Below are 18,531 nucleotides of genomic sequence, written 5' to 3'. Positions count from 1 at the left end.
TTCGAATCCACCTAGGAAGACTCACCTGGTGGTCTGTCTCCAAGGGAATCACAGCCCTACGAATTTCATGGGGTGCAACTCTCTTCTGAAAGATGGGGCTACCACGAGTTGGAATCTGCTCAACAGCGATGGGTTTCAGGTCCATTTCTGAGCCATTTCCCTCAGTCTCCCTTCCTGGTTCTTCTCTCACATGTTGGTTGAGAAGTTGCCAGTAGATGTCCCAAGTCCTTCCTTGCTTCCTCATGCATCCTTGGCTTCTCCACAGGTTCGCCAAGCTGCTGCTTCGCCTCCCAGCCCTGCGCTCCATCGGCCTGAAATGCCTGGAACACCTCTTCTTCTTCAAGCTCATAGGAGACACGCCCATTGACACCTTCCTCATGGAGATGTTGGAAACCCCGCTGCAGATTACCTGAGCAACACCAGCCACGGCCTCCCCACCCAGCATTGTCCCTGGGCAGGCGTGTATGGAGACCCCACCCTGCACACTTCCTGTGTACTCTGCCCTCCAGCTCCCACTCTGACCCCCTTCCGGTTCCCAAAATGTGATGCTTATAATAAAGGAAACCTTTGTATACTTGAGACTTTTATAGACGGAGTTTTGTACAGATGTGAATTGCAGCCCTTCTTTGCTATATGAGGGACCTGGGGCATAGGGAGGGTCTTTCTGGAAGTTCTTGGGAAACTAACCCACGTCTGTACATATAACTGGTTTAAATTATTTTTTCACTTGCTATGGAAAGTAAACAAAGAAATAATAAAGTGAGACGTATGACACTAGCGTTGCTTGGAGCAGAGGGTGTGTTCTTGTGCTGCAAGGGGGTGATCTCAGATACTGGAGGTGGAGGACAGAGCTGGAGTCCAGATCCCTCAGCCCCACTGGCCATGGCTGCACGGAGCAGCAGCTCCAGAGACTGGGAACCAGGGCTGTTCTTGCTGGTCAGTTTGGTGTTTTGGTTTCTAGTATAAGATCAACAGATCTCTTTGGAGGGAAGTTCAAGTGAGAGGCTGTCCATGAGAATTTTAGAATAAAAAGATCCACATGCAGCATTGATGAAAGCCCGACGTTCAGAAAGCCTGTCTAAAAGCAGCCAAAATTCAACCCTCTCATTGACCTTACCCCTCTTTTCTTTTCGTAGAATTTTATCTTGAATATAGAGTGAAGGGGAACCCGAACCAAAGCCTAATAGTTTGCAACAAATCAATCACCCGTTCCACGCAGATAAGACCTTAAGGTTTTTATCACAACTGGAGTAATCCAGAGCTAAAGCAGAAAGATGCCGATTTTCAAGGAAGTTACCCAACAGTCACCCAACACAAACAATAGTCAGCTGGGGACACACCCGGAAAACACACTCAGAAACGAGCTTCCCAAAGTACTGGCCTTCATTTTATGGCCCTTGATGACTTGTACATTTCACTTCCCAGAGAGTTTAATGTTTACAATACAGTGTGCTTGCTTACATGTAGTGATACTTTGAAACCAATGTAAGATTACTTCTCCTAAACATTTCCCACTGCTCCTTGAGACAATTGAATTCTGCTCCTCGATAGAAAAACTAACACTACATATGGTTGGTCATGCAACTGAATCCCATCTCTGGCCCCTGTCATCCATCCGGAGGAATTACAAAAACAAACACACACACCGTGATTTCAAGAGCATGCTCAGTAGCTACTGGCTTGAAAGTTTGTGGAACTGGGGGGTGGGGGTGAGGTGGGGGGAATATCCATTCAAAACCATTGTACATATTGCCTTTGGGCAGAATGGCAAACATCTGAGTTAAAAACAGAAAGAGGACTCTGTTGTTTTGTTGCCCTTCTCCGAGAACCTCAGTCATGCTCCTAAGTGGAGACAGGCAGAGGCTCTGCTTTCCCACTGCTGCAGTAGGCTGGCCCCTAACAGTCTTTCTACAGCCCCACACCATGTTTTCTGACTGCTCCAGTCCCGGAGGTCGGAGAAGGAGGGCACTGGTGTTCTGTGAGCGCCAGAAGCCGTCTCTGTGTCTGAGCCATCATCTGACTGGTGACTAGTGAGGACACTGGGCTGGGAGGCACCTGAGGTGACACCGAGGGCATCAGGATCATGGGGTTTAAATTCCTTCTGCCGTTTACTACTAACCTGGTAGCTTCTTATCCAGTTTTCACTTTCTTTAGTCTCAAGGTAGTCTTTAGACCGAGCCCCGCCTTGGTATCTACCACGTGATTTCATTTTTCTTTCTTGTTTTAAAGCCTGCTGGCAACTTCTGCCGTCTTTTCACGAGCAGGGCGTAGGCATTGCACCAGTCTCCTGAACTCACCGCATGCGGCCCCAGATGGCTCTGAAAGTCTTTTAGGTAGCAGTGACTCCGGAACCGGTGGTCTCCGCTATGCAAAGACAGCAGCCTTCTTTTCTTTGGTATTTCTTTGGCTTGTGCAAACCAAGCATCTTTTCCCCTGGGCAGCAGTCTTCCAAAAGCCTTCCTGAGGGGTGGCAGGTGCACTAGCCAAGCCCCTACTCCAAGAAGATGGCTTCTGGATATGAGAACGTTCATGGGCCCTGGACATCGATGAAAGGTGGCAATATATAAATGACTTTTAGATTAACCGTTAATGAGCAAAAAGATCAGCACACACCAAATTTGTTCTCTTTGATTATCTACCGCTGTGGAGTCCCCCATGGGTGTTGCCAATGAGTAGGCACTTGGCAACTAACCCAAAGGTTGTCGGTTCCAGCCCACCCAGAGGTCCCTCAGGAGAAAAGCCCCACAAGATCTCAAGCTTTACCTAGAGCTCTGGGAACATCACTCTTTGCTACCATCAGCAGACACAGAATTTAACCGACAAATCTTTGCTGGCTGTGTGTGCCCAGTTTCTCCTAGGGTGATAGAGTATAAAACCTGAACGACTATACAGGGGAGTCCTGCTTACCCCTCATCACCCCACCAGACCCTGATACGGTGCCTGGCACACAGTAATATGTGCTGTGGAATTGGGTCCCCAAACGGGACATAATTCTCTAAAGCCGAATTTGGATGATTAGTGCCTCATTCCCCATGAGCAAACAACGTGTCTTTCCCATAGATAACACTCAAGTCCAAATAAACGCACCAGTGTTCAGACTGTTCTGAAGAAGCCAAAATCATTTTTAAAACAAGGTCAGCTCCATTGCCTCTGCGTGAGAGTGAAGTTGTAGAACAAAGTAGCCCTGCCCCCGCAGGGCTTGGAAGGTTGTATATTGATGGTGGATCAGCACCAAGAGGAAGGATAGTTGTGAGGATGGCAGAGGGCCCGGCAGCCCTTCGTGTTGTTGCCCGTGGGGGTCGCTATGAGCCGGAACCAGGTGGATGGCCCTTAGCCGCAGCCATCTTCACAGAAGCAGACTGCCACAGCAGCCCTGGAGAGTGGCTGATGAAGTTGAACCCTCAAACTTTCAAGGCTCCCAGTAAAATCAATGGGAAACATGCGGCGGCGGATCTCTTAGCTGTGATTATTAAACATTGGAATTAAACCCTTCCTTCTGAAAGAGGATGGTTTTGTTTGTTTTTCGCCTTCTGATTTTAATGTACATTATTTTGAATTGTCATGAAGATGGTGTGGGGGCAGCGGAATGTTAACTGTAGGGTCCCTGTCTCTGCTCCCTTCTCCGGCAAAGTCCCGGGGGTCCTGTGGATAGGAGTTTCAGGAAAATCTCTAGCTCCCAAGCTGGCAGTGGCCTCACCTCCCATCCCAGGCTTTGCTTCTTCCCACACTGAACCCTGGCTCTTGCCTGGAGCAAAATTGGAGGCCAATGAAAGCCCAGCAGGCCATCTTCACAGGGTGCAGCCTGTAATTGCTTTACAGAACTTCATTGATCTGAAAAGAAGCCCAGCAGGAGCCCGTAGGCCTCTCTTCACCAATGGTCCCACAACACTCAGTGGGTTCCAAAGGCCACCTCCTTCCTGACCCCTCACCCCTTCCTCTTCAGGCGATTGAGTGGCTGTTCCACCCCCACGGACACAGAATCCAGCCTTCTAAGAGCTTGCCTCCTCCAGAGCCACGTCAGTACACTTTTAAGGCCCACATCTCTGAGAAAAGACCCTTTCTCACCCAGCACCGCCTCATGGGGAAACCTCTCTGTGGAGAGGACAGATGATCCATCAAGGCCGACTGATATTTTCTCAGCTTCACACCCCTCTTCCGCTTGCCTGGCTTACACAGGGGAAATGGAGGCTTCTGCCTTGGTCCCACCACTCCTCTGTGAAAACAGAACAGACCCGGCACACAGCCAGAGTCTCCGTAGTATTACTTGGGAGAAAGTAACTTAACTTCTCTGACTGACTCTCAGTTCCTTCTCTTGTCTGCCAAACATAAAAATGTAGGCCTCATGGAGCCCTTATAAGGCTAAAAAAGATGGCGTGGCCCGGGGCTGTGTGTACATGATGGCTCTACCATTGATAATGGACTTAAGCCTTACTATGGCTCAGTTCCTTGATCTGTAAAATAGGATGAGAATACTGTTCACCCCACAGGATTCTTCTAAGGATGACACGAGGACGCTTGAAAATGTTCGTGGAAATGGAATTAGAGGATAACAATATTCACATTATTTCTCAATCTAAGGCGCATCAAGGTCTCAAGGAGCCTGCTTCTGCTTTGACTGGGCCACTTCCACCTCTTGGCGGCCATGGCGTTGATTGTGCTTTGTCTTCAGGGGTATTCTGGTAAAGCCATGTTTCACCTCCTGTTATAATTCTTCCATGAAATACTTGACGATCTTGGAACTCTATTCCATTGGAACTCTATTCTTGTCTGAAACAGACCTTGGTGCAGCAGTCGCGGGCTCCTCTTGAGCAGATATTTTGCTCAACTTTAATTTTTCAGTCAGGACTTTGTAAGTGGAACCAACTTAGATGTCTATAAATTGGCTGTTGTTTTGACTGTCAATAGTTGATCTTCTTCGATGAGGGTGGTGTTTCACAAAGTGGGTGCCACCATCCATCCCTGAACGGAGATGGAACAATCCAGGGGGGCTGCACAAACAGCTGCTTTCACTTCATCTGGGTTACGGGCTACAGTACAAAAGCTTTCATAGCCCGGGGGTGCTGAGCAATCTTTTCTTTTTTTCAGAAAAGAGGGAAGGAGGTCAAATAAGTTTGGGAACCTGTGACTTAAGGCGTGAACAAGATTAACTTTGTCCTTGAAAATTGATGGGGGGCCTGCTGCTGTGAGCTGCGCCTTTGACATCATCTCTTCCCTTCTCAAAGCCAAGTATCCATTGGTAAACTACGCTTTTCTTTGGGGCCTTCTAGCCATAAACTTTCCATAAAGCACCACTCTTCCACCCAAACTTCACCACACATCTTGAATTTTAGCGGAATCCATGTTGCTTTGATAGGGGTTCATTGTAAATGGGTGTCTTATGCTTCTCGTGTTTCACACTAGATCCCATGCAGACACATTCTTACAAACCAAAAAGAACAAACTCACTGTCATCGAGCCGATGCTGATTCATAGCAAGCATGTAGGACAGGTGAGAATTGCCCCTGCGGGTTTATAAGACTATAACTCTTTACAGGAGCAGAAAGCCTCATCTTTCTCCTGCAGAGAAGCTGATGGTTTTGAACTGCTGACCCTGTGGATCGCAGCCCAATGCCACTAAGGCAGGCTCCTTATTATATCAAGTTAGCATGGATTTTAATTAGCAGAAAGTTAAAAATGAATCTATGCATAGTAACTTTCACAATAGGTTCTTTCACATTTTCCATGAACTGTTTGAAGATCCCTTCTATGAGATAATGTACCTAGGGCTTTTTAACACAGTGGCTTGACTGGCACAGAAAATGAAAAAAAAACTGATTTCTTTTCTTCTGATGAACTAGTTGGTTGTTAACACTTAATCTTGTGGTTTTGTTTTTCAGATGTCTGGAACATTCTATTTTGAAGCTTGGTCTGGGCCACCCGATGTAAGCAACAAACAAGGAATCAGAAAGTCCCACATTCTCTATCTTCATTAATAAAATGGACATTTAAAACCCCCTCATCGACCTAACTGAGTTGACGGTGGGCATGATATGGGAAAGCCTTGTGCAAACTGTGAAGACCTTGCAAGTGTGACTAGTTTTGAAGCTGCAGAGCCTGTATTTGGAGTTAGTTGATGAGAAACTAGTTTAGCAGGTATTAAAAGTGCCATCAGCTCAGCCAGCCTCAATTAAAACCCATCTCTGATAACTATTACTTAACTTAGTTTCTACTTGGTAAACTTGGGATAGTGATAGTACCTATTGCCAGGGCTTGTTGAGGAAATTACATGAAATGATTTATGAAAGACACATGGGACTGTGTCTGCCATATGATGAGCTCTTAACAACGATTTGGTTTAACTGCCACACCCACTAGAATTGATCCCAATTATTTACCACAGGATTTCTGTTCTGAAAAGAATGTCCTTAGGCCCTATGGAAAGCCCCTTCCCGAAGCCTAACATCTCCTGTTCACTCCATTTATTCTGAAGCCTGAGAATTTCTCTCCTGATAGCCTCCACATTCCACACCTACAAATCATCAGTGAGATATAACCCCACCCCTGCACACACATACAAGGCTAACTACTCTGGGGAAGTTGTATAGTCTGAAACACCCACAGCCTAGTTCTACCCTGTCCTGTAGGGTTCATGACTCCAATTGCTCTCGGTGGCAGTGGGTCTTGTTTTGGCTTTATCTTCCTCAGAGGATCCGGTGGCACCATGGATAGCTGCTAGTCAGCTGACTTAAAATTCAGTGACTCAAACTCACAGCCAGCCTTCTTCAATAAAGATTCTTACAGCTCTGTAACATAAAGATTCTTACAGCTATGTAACAGTTCTACTCACCTTGTAGAGTCCACATGGCTAAGAATCAACTTGACATGTATAAGTGTGATTTTCATTCTTTCTTTCCTCAGAGGGTTGATATGAAAGTCAAGTAAGATAATTTTATGCTTATATAAAAGTAAATAATAATGTTTTATAATTTTAATCCTTCATACACTACAAAGGATTATTAATATGGGGTTATTTGCACAGTATGCACTTATGATTTTCACCACGCCTGCTCATATGAGTCAGTGAAGTCAACCAAGTGCTACTTGATAATATTTTTATGCTATTTCCTCATTGAAGAATGTTTCGTAGAATCCTTTTATCTGCAGAGCAGTGGCTCCTATCAAGGAACAATTTTGTCACCCAAGGAATATTTGGCAATGTTTGAAGACACTTTCCACTGCCGTAATTGGAGAAGTCCACAAGAGTGAGGGCAGGGAGACGGCTAGACTTCTAATGCATAAGATAGCGCCCTTTCCGATAGTACTGAGGCTGACTAATAAAGTGATATATAGCTGATGTGTAAAGTTCTGGTATAACTAGTGGAAGAGAATATTGAGTGAAATCCTCTATTGTTTTAGATTTTGGTTAAAAACCCCACTGAGGCTAGGAGGTCTCCTGATATGTGAAAGAGGAATTGCTGGGGGCATACACACGAAACTTATTAAGATAGGCGAGCTTCGTGTCAATGATATTTTCCTGTCTCACCCATCTTTATAATTTTACCCTTTTAGTCCTTCCACTTAAACACATTTAAAGAGGAGTACTTGAATTTAGAGAACATTTCAAAAACAGATTAGATACATGAACACTAATGATCAAAGACCAGCTAAGTTGTGAGACACATCATACATGAAGAGAGAAAACAGTCATTAAAAAGACAGGAAGGAAAGAAAAGACCAAAGTGGGTGTCAGAGACTCTGAAATGTGCTCTTAAACATGGTGTGCCTAAAGCAAGTGGAAGACATGATGAAGTAAAAGAGTTGAACAGAAGGCTTGAAAGCGCGACTCAAGAAAACAAAGTATTGTAATGAAATGTACGTGATATGGAGTTAGATAATCAAAAGGGAAGAACACAGGTGGCATTTCTCAAACTGAAAGAACAGAAGAAAAAAGTCAAGCCTCAAGTTGTCATAATGAAGGATCCGATGGGCAATATATTGTAAAAGACAGGAAGAATCCAAAAAAGATGGAAGGATTACACTGAGTAACTGTACTATAGAGAACTGATGGGCATTCAGCAAGGTCAGGAGGTAGTATACGATGGTTGGTCCTGGAGGAAGAAATCCAAGCTACACTAAAGGCATCGATAAAAAACAATGCCCTGTCAAAGAACAAAAAATCATATCATTGGCTGCACACCTCCATGATACGATCGCCAAAGACAAATGGGTGCATAAGCAAATGTGGCAAAGAAAGCTGATGGTGCCCGGCTATCAAAAGAGGTAGTGTCTGGGGTCTTAAAGGTTTGAAGGTGAACAAGCGACCATCTAGCTCAGAAGCAATAAAGTCCACATGGAAGAAGCTCACCAGCCTGTGCGATCACGGGGTGCCAAAGGGACCAGGTACAAGGCATCATGCAATATATATATATATTCCATAGTGAATGAAGGGGGAAGTGCAGAATGGAGAACCAAAGTCCATTTGTCGGCCACTGGAGATCCCCTCATAGAGGGGTTTAGGAGAGGAGATGGGTCAGTCAGGGTGCGATTTAGTACCGATGAAGAACACAGCTTTCCCTCAGATCCTGGATGCTTCCTCCCCCCAACTACCATGATCTGAATTCTACCTTGCAGGACTGGATGGGGCAGAGGTTGTGCACTGGTGCATATGGGAGCTGGTGGCACGGGGAATCCAGAGTGGATGATGCCTTCCGGACCAGGGGTGTGAGGGGCGATACTGGGAGAGTAGAGGGTGAGTGGGTTAGAAAGGGGGAATTGATTACAAGGATCCGCATGTGACCTCCTACCTGGGAGACGGACGGCATAGAAGGGGGTGAAGGGAGACTCCAGATAGGGAAAGACATGACAAAATAGCAATCCATAAATTATGAAGGGCTCATGAGGGAGGGGTAAGAGGGGAGGGAGGGGGAAAAAAGAGGACCTGATGCAAAGGGCTTAAGTGGAGAGAAAATACTTTGAAAATGATTAGGGCAAAGAATGTACGGATGTGCTTTATACAATTGATGTATGTATATGTATTGATTATGATAAAAGTTGTATGAGCCCCTAATAAAATGTAAAAAAAACAACAACAGAGAAGCTAGTGAAAAATAATTTCAGGGAATAAACTCAAATAAGAATCTAACATCAAGTTTATAAGAAATAAGTAAAAAGTCCAAAGACTCAAGTAGAAAGCAAATGTTTTGAGAATGATGATGGCAACAAATGTGCAAATGTGCTTGACACAATGGATGCATGTATGGATTGTGATAAGAACTGTATGAGCCCCCAATAAAATGGTTAAAATAAAAAGAAATAAGTAAAAAAACCAAAAAAACAATGCCCTGAGTATTGTCCAAATACCAATTTGTAAATTTCAATATATGGATGCAGTTCTGGCAGAACTCTTTTGTCTGTGCTAAGAAATTTGGAAGATCATTATCTGACCAATCAACTGAAGATCATTCAGCAAAGCCTATGTAGTACATCAACAAGGAACTGCCAGAAATTCAAGCTGTGTTCAGAAGGGCAGATGGAGGGAGTGATATCATTGTTGATGTCAAATGACCGTTGACTGAAAGCAAAGATTTGTAGAAAAATGTTTACCTGTGTTTTATTGACTATGCAAAATTATTTGACTATGTGGATCAGAACAAATTATGGATGACATTACAAAGAAAGGGAATTTCAGAACACTTAATTGGGCTCATATGGAACCTCTACATAGACCAAGAAGCAGTTATTGAAGCAGAGCAGGGGGTTACTGCTAGTTCAACATCAGGAAATGTACACATTAGGCGTGTGTCTCTGCCCCATACTTATTTAACCTGTATAGTAAGCAAATAAACTGGGAAGCTGGACTACATGAATAATATGTGGCATTAGGATTGATGAAGGCTCATTAACCGCCTCAGATACGCAGACGATACACCCTGCTTGCTGGAAGTGAAAGGCCCTGTCAGCCTTTACTGATAAAGATCAAAGACTACAGCCTCCAGTATGGGTTCCACCTCAACATAAAGAAAATAAAACTCATCAAAATATATATATGAGGATGGGGAAGCAGATCTATGTGCCTATATGTATAGGTTTAGTATTAAGGTGGCGGGAGGACCTTGGGCCTCTACTCAAACACTCCCTCAATGCATGAATACTTTCTTCTATTAAATTGGCACTCTAAGATGCTCACCCTCCCGACACAACTGCTGAAGTCAAAGCGGGTGAACAAGTAAATGTGGTGAAGAAAGCTGATGGTGCCTGGCTATCAAAAGAGATAGTGTCTGGGGTCTTAAAGGCTTGAAGATAAACAATCGGCCATCTTACTCAGAAGCAACAAAACCCACATGGAAGAACACACCAGTCTGTGTGATCGCGTGGTCCCGAAGGGATCGGTTATCAGGCATCAAAGAACAAAAAATCATATCATTGGCTGCACACCTCCATGATACGATCGCCAAAGACAAATGGGTGCATAAGCAAATGTGGCAAAGAAAGCTGATGGTGCCCGGCTATCAAAAGAGATAGTGTCTGGGGTCTTAAAGGCTTGAAGGTGAACAAGCGACCATCTAGCTCAGAAGCAATAAAGTCCACATGGAAGAAGCACACCAGCCTGTGCGATCACGAGGTGCCAAAGGGACCAGGTACAAGGCATCATGCACATATATATATATATATATATATATATATATATATATATATATATATATATATATATATATATATATACCATAGTGAATGAAGGGGGAAGTGCAGAATGGAGACCCAAAGCCCATTTTTCCGCCACTGTAGATCCCCTCACAGAGGGATTTAGGAGAGGAGATGGGTCAGGCAGGGTGCGATGTAGTACCGATGAAGAACACAGCTTTCCCCCAGAGCCTGGATGCTTTCCTCTGCCCCACCCCAACTACCATGATCCGAATTCTACCTTGCAGGACTGGATAGGGCAGAGGCTGTACACTGGTGCATATGGGAGCTCGAGGCACAGGGAATCCAGGGTGGATGATACCTTTAGGACCAGGGGTGTGAGGGGCGATACTGGGAGAGTAGAGGGTGAGTGGATTGGAAAGGGGGAACTGATTGCAAGGATCCACATGTGACCTCCTCCCTGGGAGATGGATGGCAGAGAAGGGGGGGCGGGGGGAGAGGAGACTCCGGATAGGGAAAGACATGACAAAATAGCAATCTATAAATTATGAAGGGCTCATGAGGGAGGGGTAAGTGGGGAGGGAGGGGAAAAAAGAGGACCTGATGCAAAGGGCTTAAGTGGAGAACAAATGCTTTGGAAATGATTAGGGCAAAGAATGTACAGATGTGCTTTATGTAATTGATGTATGTATATGTATGAATTGTGATAAGAGTTGTATGAGTCCCTAATAAAATGTAAAAAAAAAATTCCCCAAAAATTGCATCTCACGAATCTGCTGCAAAAGAGATCTTTAAAGTGCTCAAAAGTAAAGGTGTCACTTTGAGAACTAAAGTGCACCTGGCCCAGACCATGATATTTTCTTTTCTTTTTAAAACCATTTTATTAGGGGCTTGTACAACTCTTATCACAATCCATCCATCCATCCATTGTGTCAAGCACATTTGTACATTTGTTGCCATCATCATTCTCAAAATGTTTGCTTTCTGCTTGAGCCCTTGATATCAGCTCCTCATTTTCCCCCCGCCCTCCCTGCTCCCCTCTCCCTCATGAACCCTTGATAATTTATAAATTATTATTTTTGTCATATCTTACACTGCCTGGCATCTCCCTCTACCCACCTTTCTGCTGTCCAACCCCCAGGGAGGAGGTTATATGGAGATGCTTGTCATTGATTCCCACTTTCTACCCCACCCACCCACAGACCAGGATATTTCAATCACCTCATATGCTGGATAAAACGGGATAATTAAGAGAAAGACTGCAGAAGAGTGGATGCATTTGAAAGATGGTGTTGGTGAAGAAGAACCAAAAAATTTTGGAAGAAGTGTACCCATGCCAAAATAGCATAGATTTCTCTGCTATCACCTGTTTTTGCTGATGGCAGGGAAGAGCGGCCTTCCAAGAGCACTGGGAGAAGCCTGAGATCCTGGGCTAGATGCTGGGAGAGGACTTCTCTCTTCCCTCTTTCAGGAATTCGACACTGTGGTGCTTCATTGCCGTGGGTCAGTGCTGAGTCATGTGGTCTCCATGTTTGCAGAGTAGAACTGTCCTTCAGAGTGCACCTCGCCCCAGCTATGGTAGTCTCCATGCCTCCTATGCATGTGAAAGTGGACATTGAAGATGGAAGACTACAGACCAAACGATGTATTTGAACGGTGGGGCTGGAGAAGAATATTGAAAGCACCATGACTGCTAAAGAGACAAACCTGTCGTGGAAGAAGTCTGGCCAGAGTGCTCTTTAGTTAGAGGCAAGGATGGCAAGACTTCATCTTACATACTCCGGACATGATGTCAGGAGAGACCAGTCCCTGGAGAAGGACATCATGATTGGTAAAGTGGAGGGATGGCAAAAAAGAGGAAGGCCCTTGACAAGATGGGTTCATACCGTGGTTCCCACAATGGACTCAAACACAAGCACACTGAGGATGGCACAGAACAGCGGTCGCCAATGCTCAGCACTGACTCACTGAACCCTAACAACACAGCCAGAATGCTCCTTAGAGGCAAGGGGATCGGGATCTTGCCCCATGTGCTTTGGGCCTGTGATCAGGAGGCACTGGAGAAGGACATCGTGCTTGGTAAAGTAGGTAGGAGCCAGTTCAAACAGAAAGACCTTCAGCAAAATGGACTGACACAGTAGTCGTCACAATGAGCTCAAATATAACAACCCTGTGAGGATGGCCCAGTGCACGTGTGCTATTGTTGTTGTTGTTGAAAAAAAGGTATTTGCAATGAAGAAGTCGTTGGTCTTGCAAAATTATATCATATGATCTCCAACTTCATCTCTAGCACAGAAGCCATATATTTAACAAAAATCATTTTATTGGGGGCTCATACAGCTCTCATCACAATTTATGCATCCATCCATTGTGTCAAGCACATTTGTACATTTGTTGCCATCTTCATTCTCAAAACATTTACTTTCTGCTTGAGCCCTTGGTATCTGCTCCTCACCCGCCCCCCCCACTCCCTCTCCCACCCTCCCTCCCACATGAACCCTTGATAATTTATTTAAAAATTGTTTTCACATCTTATACTGATTAATGTCTCCCCTTACCCACTTTTCTGTTGTGCATCTCCCTGGGAAGGGATCATATGCAGATCATTGTGATTGGTTCTCCCTTTCTCCCCCCACCTTCCCCTTCCCCTCCTGGTATTGCTACTCTCATTATTGGTCCTGGAGGGTATATCTGTCTTGGATTCCCTGTGTTTCCGGTGCTAATATGTACCTGTGTACATACTCTCATCTAGTCGGATTTGTAAGGTAGAATTGGGGTCATAATAGTGGGGGTGGATGAGGCGGAAGCTTTAAAGAACTGGGGGAAAGGTATATGTTTAATTGGTGCTATAATGCATTCTGACTGGCTCGTTTCTTCCTTGTGACCCTTCTATAAGGGGATGTTCAATTGTCTACAGTTGGGATTGGGTCTCCACTCTGCCCTCCCCCTCATTCACATTAAAACATTTTTTTCTTTTGGGTCTTTGATGCCTGATACCTGATCCCATTGACACCCCATGGTCACACAGGCTGGTGTGCTTCTTCTATGTGGCCTTTGTTTCTTCTCAGCTAGATGACCACTTTGTTTATCTTAAAATCTTTAAGACCCCAGATGCTATATCTTTTTTTTTTTTTTAGGATTTTTAAAAACGTTTTATTAGGGGCTCATACAACTCTTATCACAGTCCATATATATACATACATCAATTGTATAAAGCACATCTGTACATTCTTTGCCCTAATCATTTTCTTTTCTTTCTTTCTTTTCCCTTTTCTTTTTTTACATTTTATTAGGGACTCATACAACTCTTATCACAATCCATACATATACATACATCAATTGTATAAAGCACATCCATACATTCCCCACCCCAATCATTCTGAAAGCATTTGCTCTCCACCTAAGCCCTTTGCATCAGGTCCTCTTTTTTTTTTCCCTCCCTCCCCGCTCCCCCCTCTCTCATGTGCCCTTTGTAATTTATACATCGTTATTTTGTCATATCTTGCTCTATCCGGAGTCTCCCTTGCCCCCCTTCTCTGCCGTCCCTCTCCCAGGGAGGAGGTTGCATGTGGATCCCTGTAATCAGCTATATCTTTTGATAGCCAGGCACCATCAGCTTTCTTCACCACATTTCCTTATGCACCCATTTTATTTACAGTGATCATGTCAGGAAACTAAGCGTCATGAAATGCCGGGTGAGTAGAACAAAGTGTTCTTGCATTGAGGGAGTACTTGAGTGGAGAACCAAGGCCTGTCTGCTACCTTAATACTTAACATATAAGTATATGGACATAGATATATATCTGTTACATATAAGTATATTTACATATGGACATGCCTGTATTTAGACCACTATAAGTGCCCTTTGCCTCCTAGTTCTTTCCTCTATTTCCTTTTACTTTCCTCTTGTCCCACTATCATGTTCGGCCTTCCTTCAAGTTTCAGTAATTCCTCTTGGTTACATGACCCTCGATCAAGCCCCACCAGGCATTCTATGCCCAACTCACCATCAATTTTAGATTATCGATTTCCCTTGTCCTTGGGTTTGTTAACACCCATTTCCTTTCCTCCACTTCCCCTCTCCCGTATCCTCCCAGAACCATCAGTCCCATTGTTTTCTCTCCCCCCCCCACCCCCGATTGTTTATCACCAAGGCCATATTTATCAACTACTGTTTCTTCCTCTTTGTTTCCAACTTCTGTATTCCTCACGGGCTATGGAGCCCGACAAATAAAAGATCAACAGGTAAGATGGTGGGTTGTCAGGCTGCAGAGGCTCACGAATCCTAGACTGGCTTGCAGTTAAGCAAGAGTGCTGCCTAAGTCCTAAGAACTAGAGGTCACATGACGAGTCCAATGCAGGATCCACATCAACCAAGTAGCAAGAAAGCTTCCCTGGAATGTCCATATAGAGGAGAGCATCAAACAAAATGTCATTAAAAGATACAAAATTTTAAAGTGGAATGAAGAGATAAAAGGATTCTCCTGCGAGACTTTCAAAGACCCTTTGTGTATTGGAAAGAGGCCACACATCCCTATTGTCTACCCAGAGGCCGAGTTCATCAAGAAAATGATCGCCTTAGATCAGCTTTCATGATGGGGAATGACTACATCATATCTGTAACTGTCAAAAATCATTGAGAATCATGACCCAGCCCAGGTGACCCACAGTCTGAACCGTCACAGCATATCAAAAGATTGGCAGTTCAAACCCACGGAGAGTCAATTTTCCAGAAGTCAAGCCTCTGGAAGTCCCGGGCCTGGAGAAGCCAATGGAACAGCTCGACCACTCACACACGGAGTTACCACGAGACTTCAATGAACAACGACGACAGTCTTGCACTCTGGAGTTTACAAATCCGGCCTCAGAGAAACAGACAGTTCCACTGGAAGGACAAAGGAACTAAGATTCTGGAGATTAGATTACTTTCCCAAGACACGCATGGCTGAGAAGTGGTGGCGCTGAGGACCCTGAGTGGTCTGATTACAGGTGCACAGTAAGTCTCACTACATCCCAAGACCTCCAAGCAGTGTCCTCAGGTAACTCCTTCCATTCTGCCACAGGTAGTGTCTGCGGGCGGAGGCATACGGGTGCACCAGGGACAAGCATGAAATAGCAAGGATGGATGTTTTTACCAAGCAAAGGCAGGAGTAGGACAAACATATTAGGCTGAGCTTTGATAGTTCCTTCAGGAATTTCTGTGCAATGACCTGGTCTTTGAAGATTTCTTTTACACGTGTTGTTAGAGTCGGTCTGGAGCCCTGGCAGCGGAGTGGGTTAGTGTTGGCTGCTAACTGCAAGGTCAGCAGTTGGGAGCCACCAGCTGCTCCGAGGGAGAAAGAGGAGCCTCTTGACTCCCGTGAGGAGTGACAGCCTTGGAAACCCACAGGAGCCATTACGGTGAGTTGGAATGGACCAGATGGCAGTGACTTGGGGGTTTATTTTTGTTGTTAGAGCTGGTGTGGGTGTGTGTGTGAGGGGGGGGATACCAAATAATTTTCTAGTGGTTGGTGGATGATTGAAGCCACCCAGAAATGTCAGAGAAGGAAGCCCTGATAGCCTGTTTCCACAAAGATTACAGCAAAAAACCCCAAAAAACACAAGGATTACAGCCAAGAAGATCTTGTGAGCCGGCCAACTCCGAGGTGCATGTGAGCTGGAATCTGCCCACTTCCCCGCACCATGTGTTGATGTTGGGTTGAGGAAACACTGGCTCCCTATCTTCGATTGAAAATGGAGTAGATGACAATGACGACAATAACCACGTCCCAGACTGGCCTATCCCTCTCCCCTACCCAGACCCTGTGAGATCGCAGGCTCCGGAATCTGGGCTTTCATAGAATAGTCCCTGCGTTATTTCATACATTTGGCTCTCGATGACTTTTGGTTGTTTCCCAAAAATCCAACGTACCCCCTCAGGACAGCCATTGCCACCACTGATGTAATCCCATAGGGGAAGGCTCGGACTCTGGAGGACCCACCCCCAAATGAGCTCAGGGCCGCAGGCAATACACCAAGTATGCCGCCCCACAGGGGGCGCGGGGAGCACTGGGCCACTAGTACCGGGTTAATTTAGGGCATAACTGGGACGGGCTGCAAAGCACAAAAATCCCCTAAGGCAGGCAGGGTAGGAGGGTCTGGGCAAAGAGCCTTGGCTGGCCTGTCAAGAGGAGAGTTGCAGGCCCAGACTCTCGCTGGACCGGAAAGAACAGCATTCACCTCTTCGTGGAAAACTCCGCGGACATGTCTCCCCCGTGACCACGTTGGAGCACAGAGCCATCTCTGACCACAGAGGAACTGGCTCAAGCCCAAGCGCCCCAAGGGAGGCTCCCTGCGGTTGTGCAGCTGTGTGTCTGTGAGTAGGGGGGCGGGGTGGGGGGGGGGAGTGGGGCTGGAAGTGGGAGGTGACGGGGCGAGCGCGTGGGGGGCGGGGGGGGGCTGGAAGGGGCGTGGGGCGAGGAGGGCGCTTGCATTTAACCCTTGCCCAGAAGTCCACCTCTTACTAGATTGCCAGTCATGGGCGCCCTCTGCTGCCAACTCCGGGCATCGCAGCTGCCTACGCGGATAAGTGGCTTTATTGCACGCCTGGGGAGATCATTACTTTTGAAACATATCACTGAGAGGAGGGTTTGCTTCAGAATCTGGGCAAAGGAGCTTGGAAGAGGAATTTCGGGGGGGGAACGGATTACTCATGAAGAGTATTTAGAAAGCGCCACCCAAGGAGGGTCTGGGCTGGAGAGAAGACATCTCCCTCTCACCTGCCAGCCCGCCTCTACAACAGGCGCGGACCGGTGACTGCGAAACCACGAAAAGTCCCTACAAACTGCTACTTAAAGTTGTTCCCACCCCGGGTAAGGATCGATTTTCCATGGCCACCGAGACTGCTAGCCTGATTCCAGCGGCTGAGCTGGCGACGTTTGCAAGTGGCTGCATCTGCGTTTTCAATGGGCCTGGGTTCTTTTTCTGCAAAGACGGAACGGAGAGAACAACCATTAAGGACAATTGGAGACAGTCAGCAAGTGTAGCGTGAAGGTGCTGGACCGTCCTCAATTTTTAGAACCAAAAATGGGCATTCTGAGCAAGCTGACGTCTCAGTACTCTTTGAAGCAAGGCCAAGTAGCAAGGCTACCTGGAGGTTCCCTGGGGGAAAGTCAGAGGCCTGCGTTCCCTCCCAGTCAGAAGCAGACTGGTGTGACTTAGGGCAGGCGCCACACCTCTCAGGGCCGGTGATGCCTCTTGGGTGAAGCAAAGACACAGAGTAGTTGATCTCTAAGTGAACCTGCTGTGTCTGGAGAACCCAATCTCTGCCGTGAACGCATGGAAGCAGGGGATCTACCTGTGTTCTCTGTACAAGGTCCAGAGAAAATGGTGAGGGGAAGGAAGGATCATGGTCAGTAAACACGCTGGAATAGATGAAAAAATATACTGCTTTAAATGTATGAAATTATTGAAGGTCTGTGATGAACTTAAAACGACACCAAGGCAGTTGCCTCCAGCTGCCACAGACCCCCCAGTGTGTGTCCCAGGAGAAGCACTCAGTGGGGTTATCAGATATCGATCAGCAGGTCTTTTTTCCTGGGTGCTGCCTTACGGACTCCACCTCTAACTTCTCGGTTGGCAGTTGAGCGTGGAAGCCGTTTGCACTAGGCAAGACTCTTCCATGAGCTCAATGTAAAAACACACTCACTGCCTTTGAGTGGATGCTGACTGAGGGCAACCCTGCAGGACAGAGTAGAACTGTGGGTTCCCAGATGGTAACTCTTTACCAGAGTAGACAGCTCATCTTTCTCCTCTGGACTGGCTGGTGGTTTTGAACTGCCGACCCACTGTACAGTTAGCAGCCTAGTGCATGACCACTACGTCACCAGGGTCCCGTATTTGTTACCTTCATGTCTTATTTCTCATTCCGTT

The 18,531-nt window shown here is 45.9% G+C and overlaps 1 protein-coding gene and 1 pseudogene across 1 annotated transcript in view; one reads left to right on the top strand and one right to left on the bottom strand.

Annotated features, from left to right (window-relative positions):
• The window catches only part of RXRG (retinoid X receptor gamma), a 50,412-nt gene extending 49,885 nt beyond the window's left edge, over positions 1-527 (top strand). Inside the window, exon 9 of the mRNA XM_075540458.1 lies at positions 266-527. Coding sequence (XP_075396573.1) covers positions 266-413 — 148 coding nt within the window. The 3' untranslated portion in view covers positions 414-527. The remainder of the gene's footprint in view (positions 1-265) is intronic.
• A 1,307-nt stretch (positions 528-1,834) lies between these two features.
• LOC142438843 (SIN3-HDAC complex-associated factor pseudogene) lies at positions 1,835-2,425 on the bottom strand (annotated as a pseudogene).
• Between the last annotated feature and the right edge of the window lie 16,106 nt (positions 2,426-18,531).

The sequence above is a fragment of the Tenrec ecaudatus genome, chromosome 1 (assembly GCF_050624435.1).
Source record: "Tenrec ecaudatus isolate mTenEca1 chromosome 1, mTenEca1.hap1, whole genome shotgun sequence".
Taxonomy (NCBI): domain Eukaryota; kingdom Metazoa; phylum Chordata; class Mammalia; order Afrosoricida; family Tenrecidae; genus Tenrec; species Tenrec ecaudatus.
Note: the sequence above shows the minus strand (reverse complement) of the source record. Positions and strands in the feature narration are given on the sequence as shown.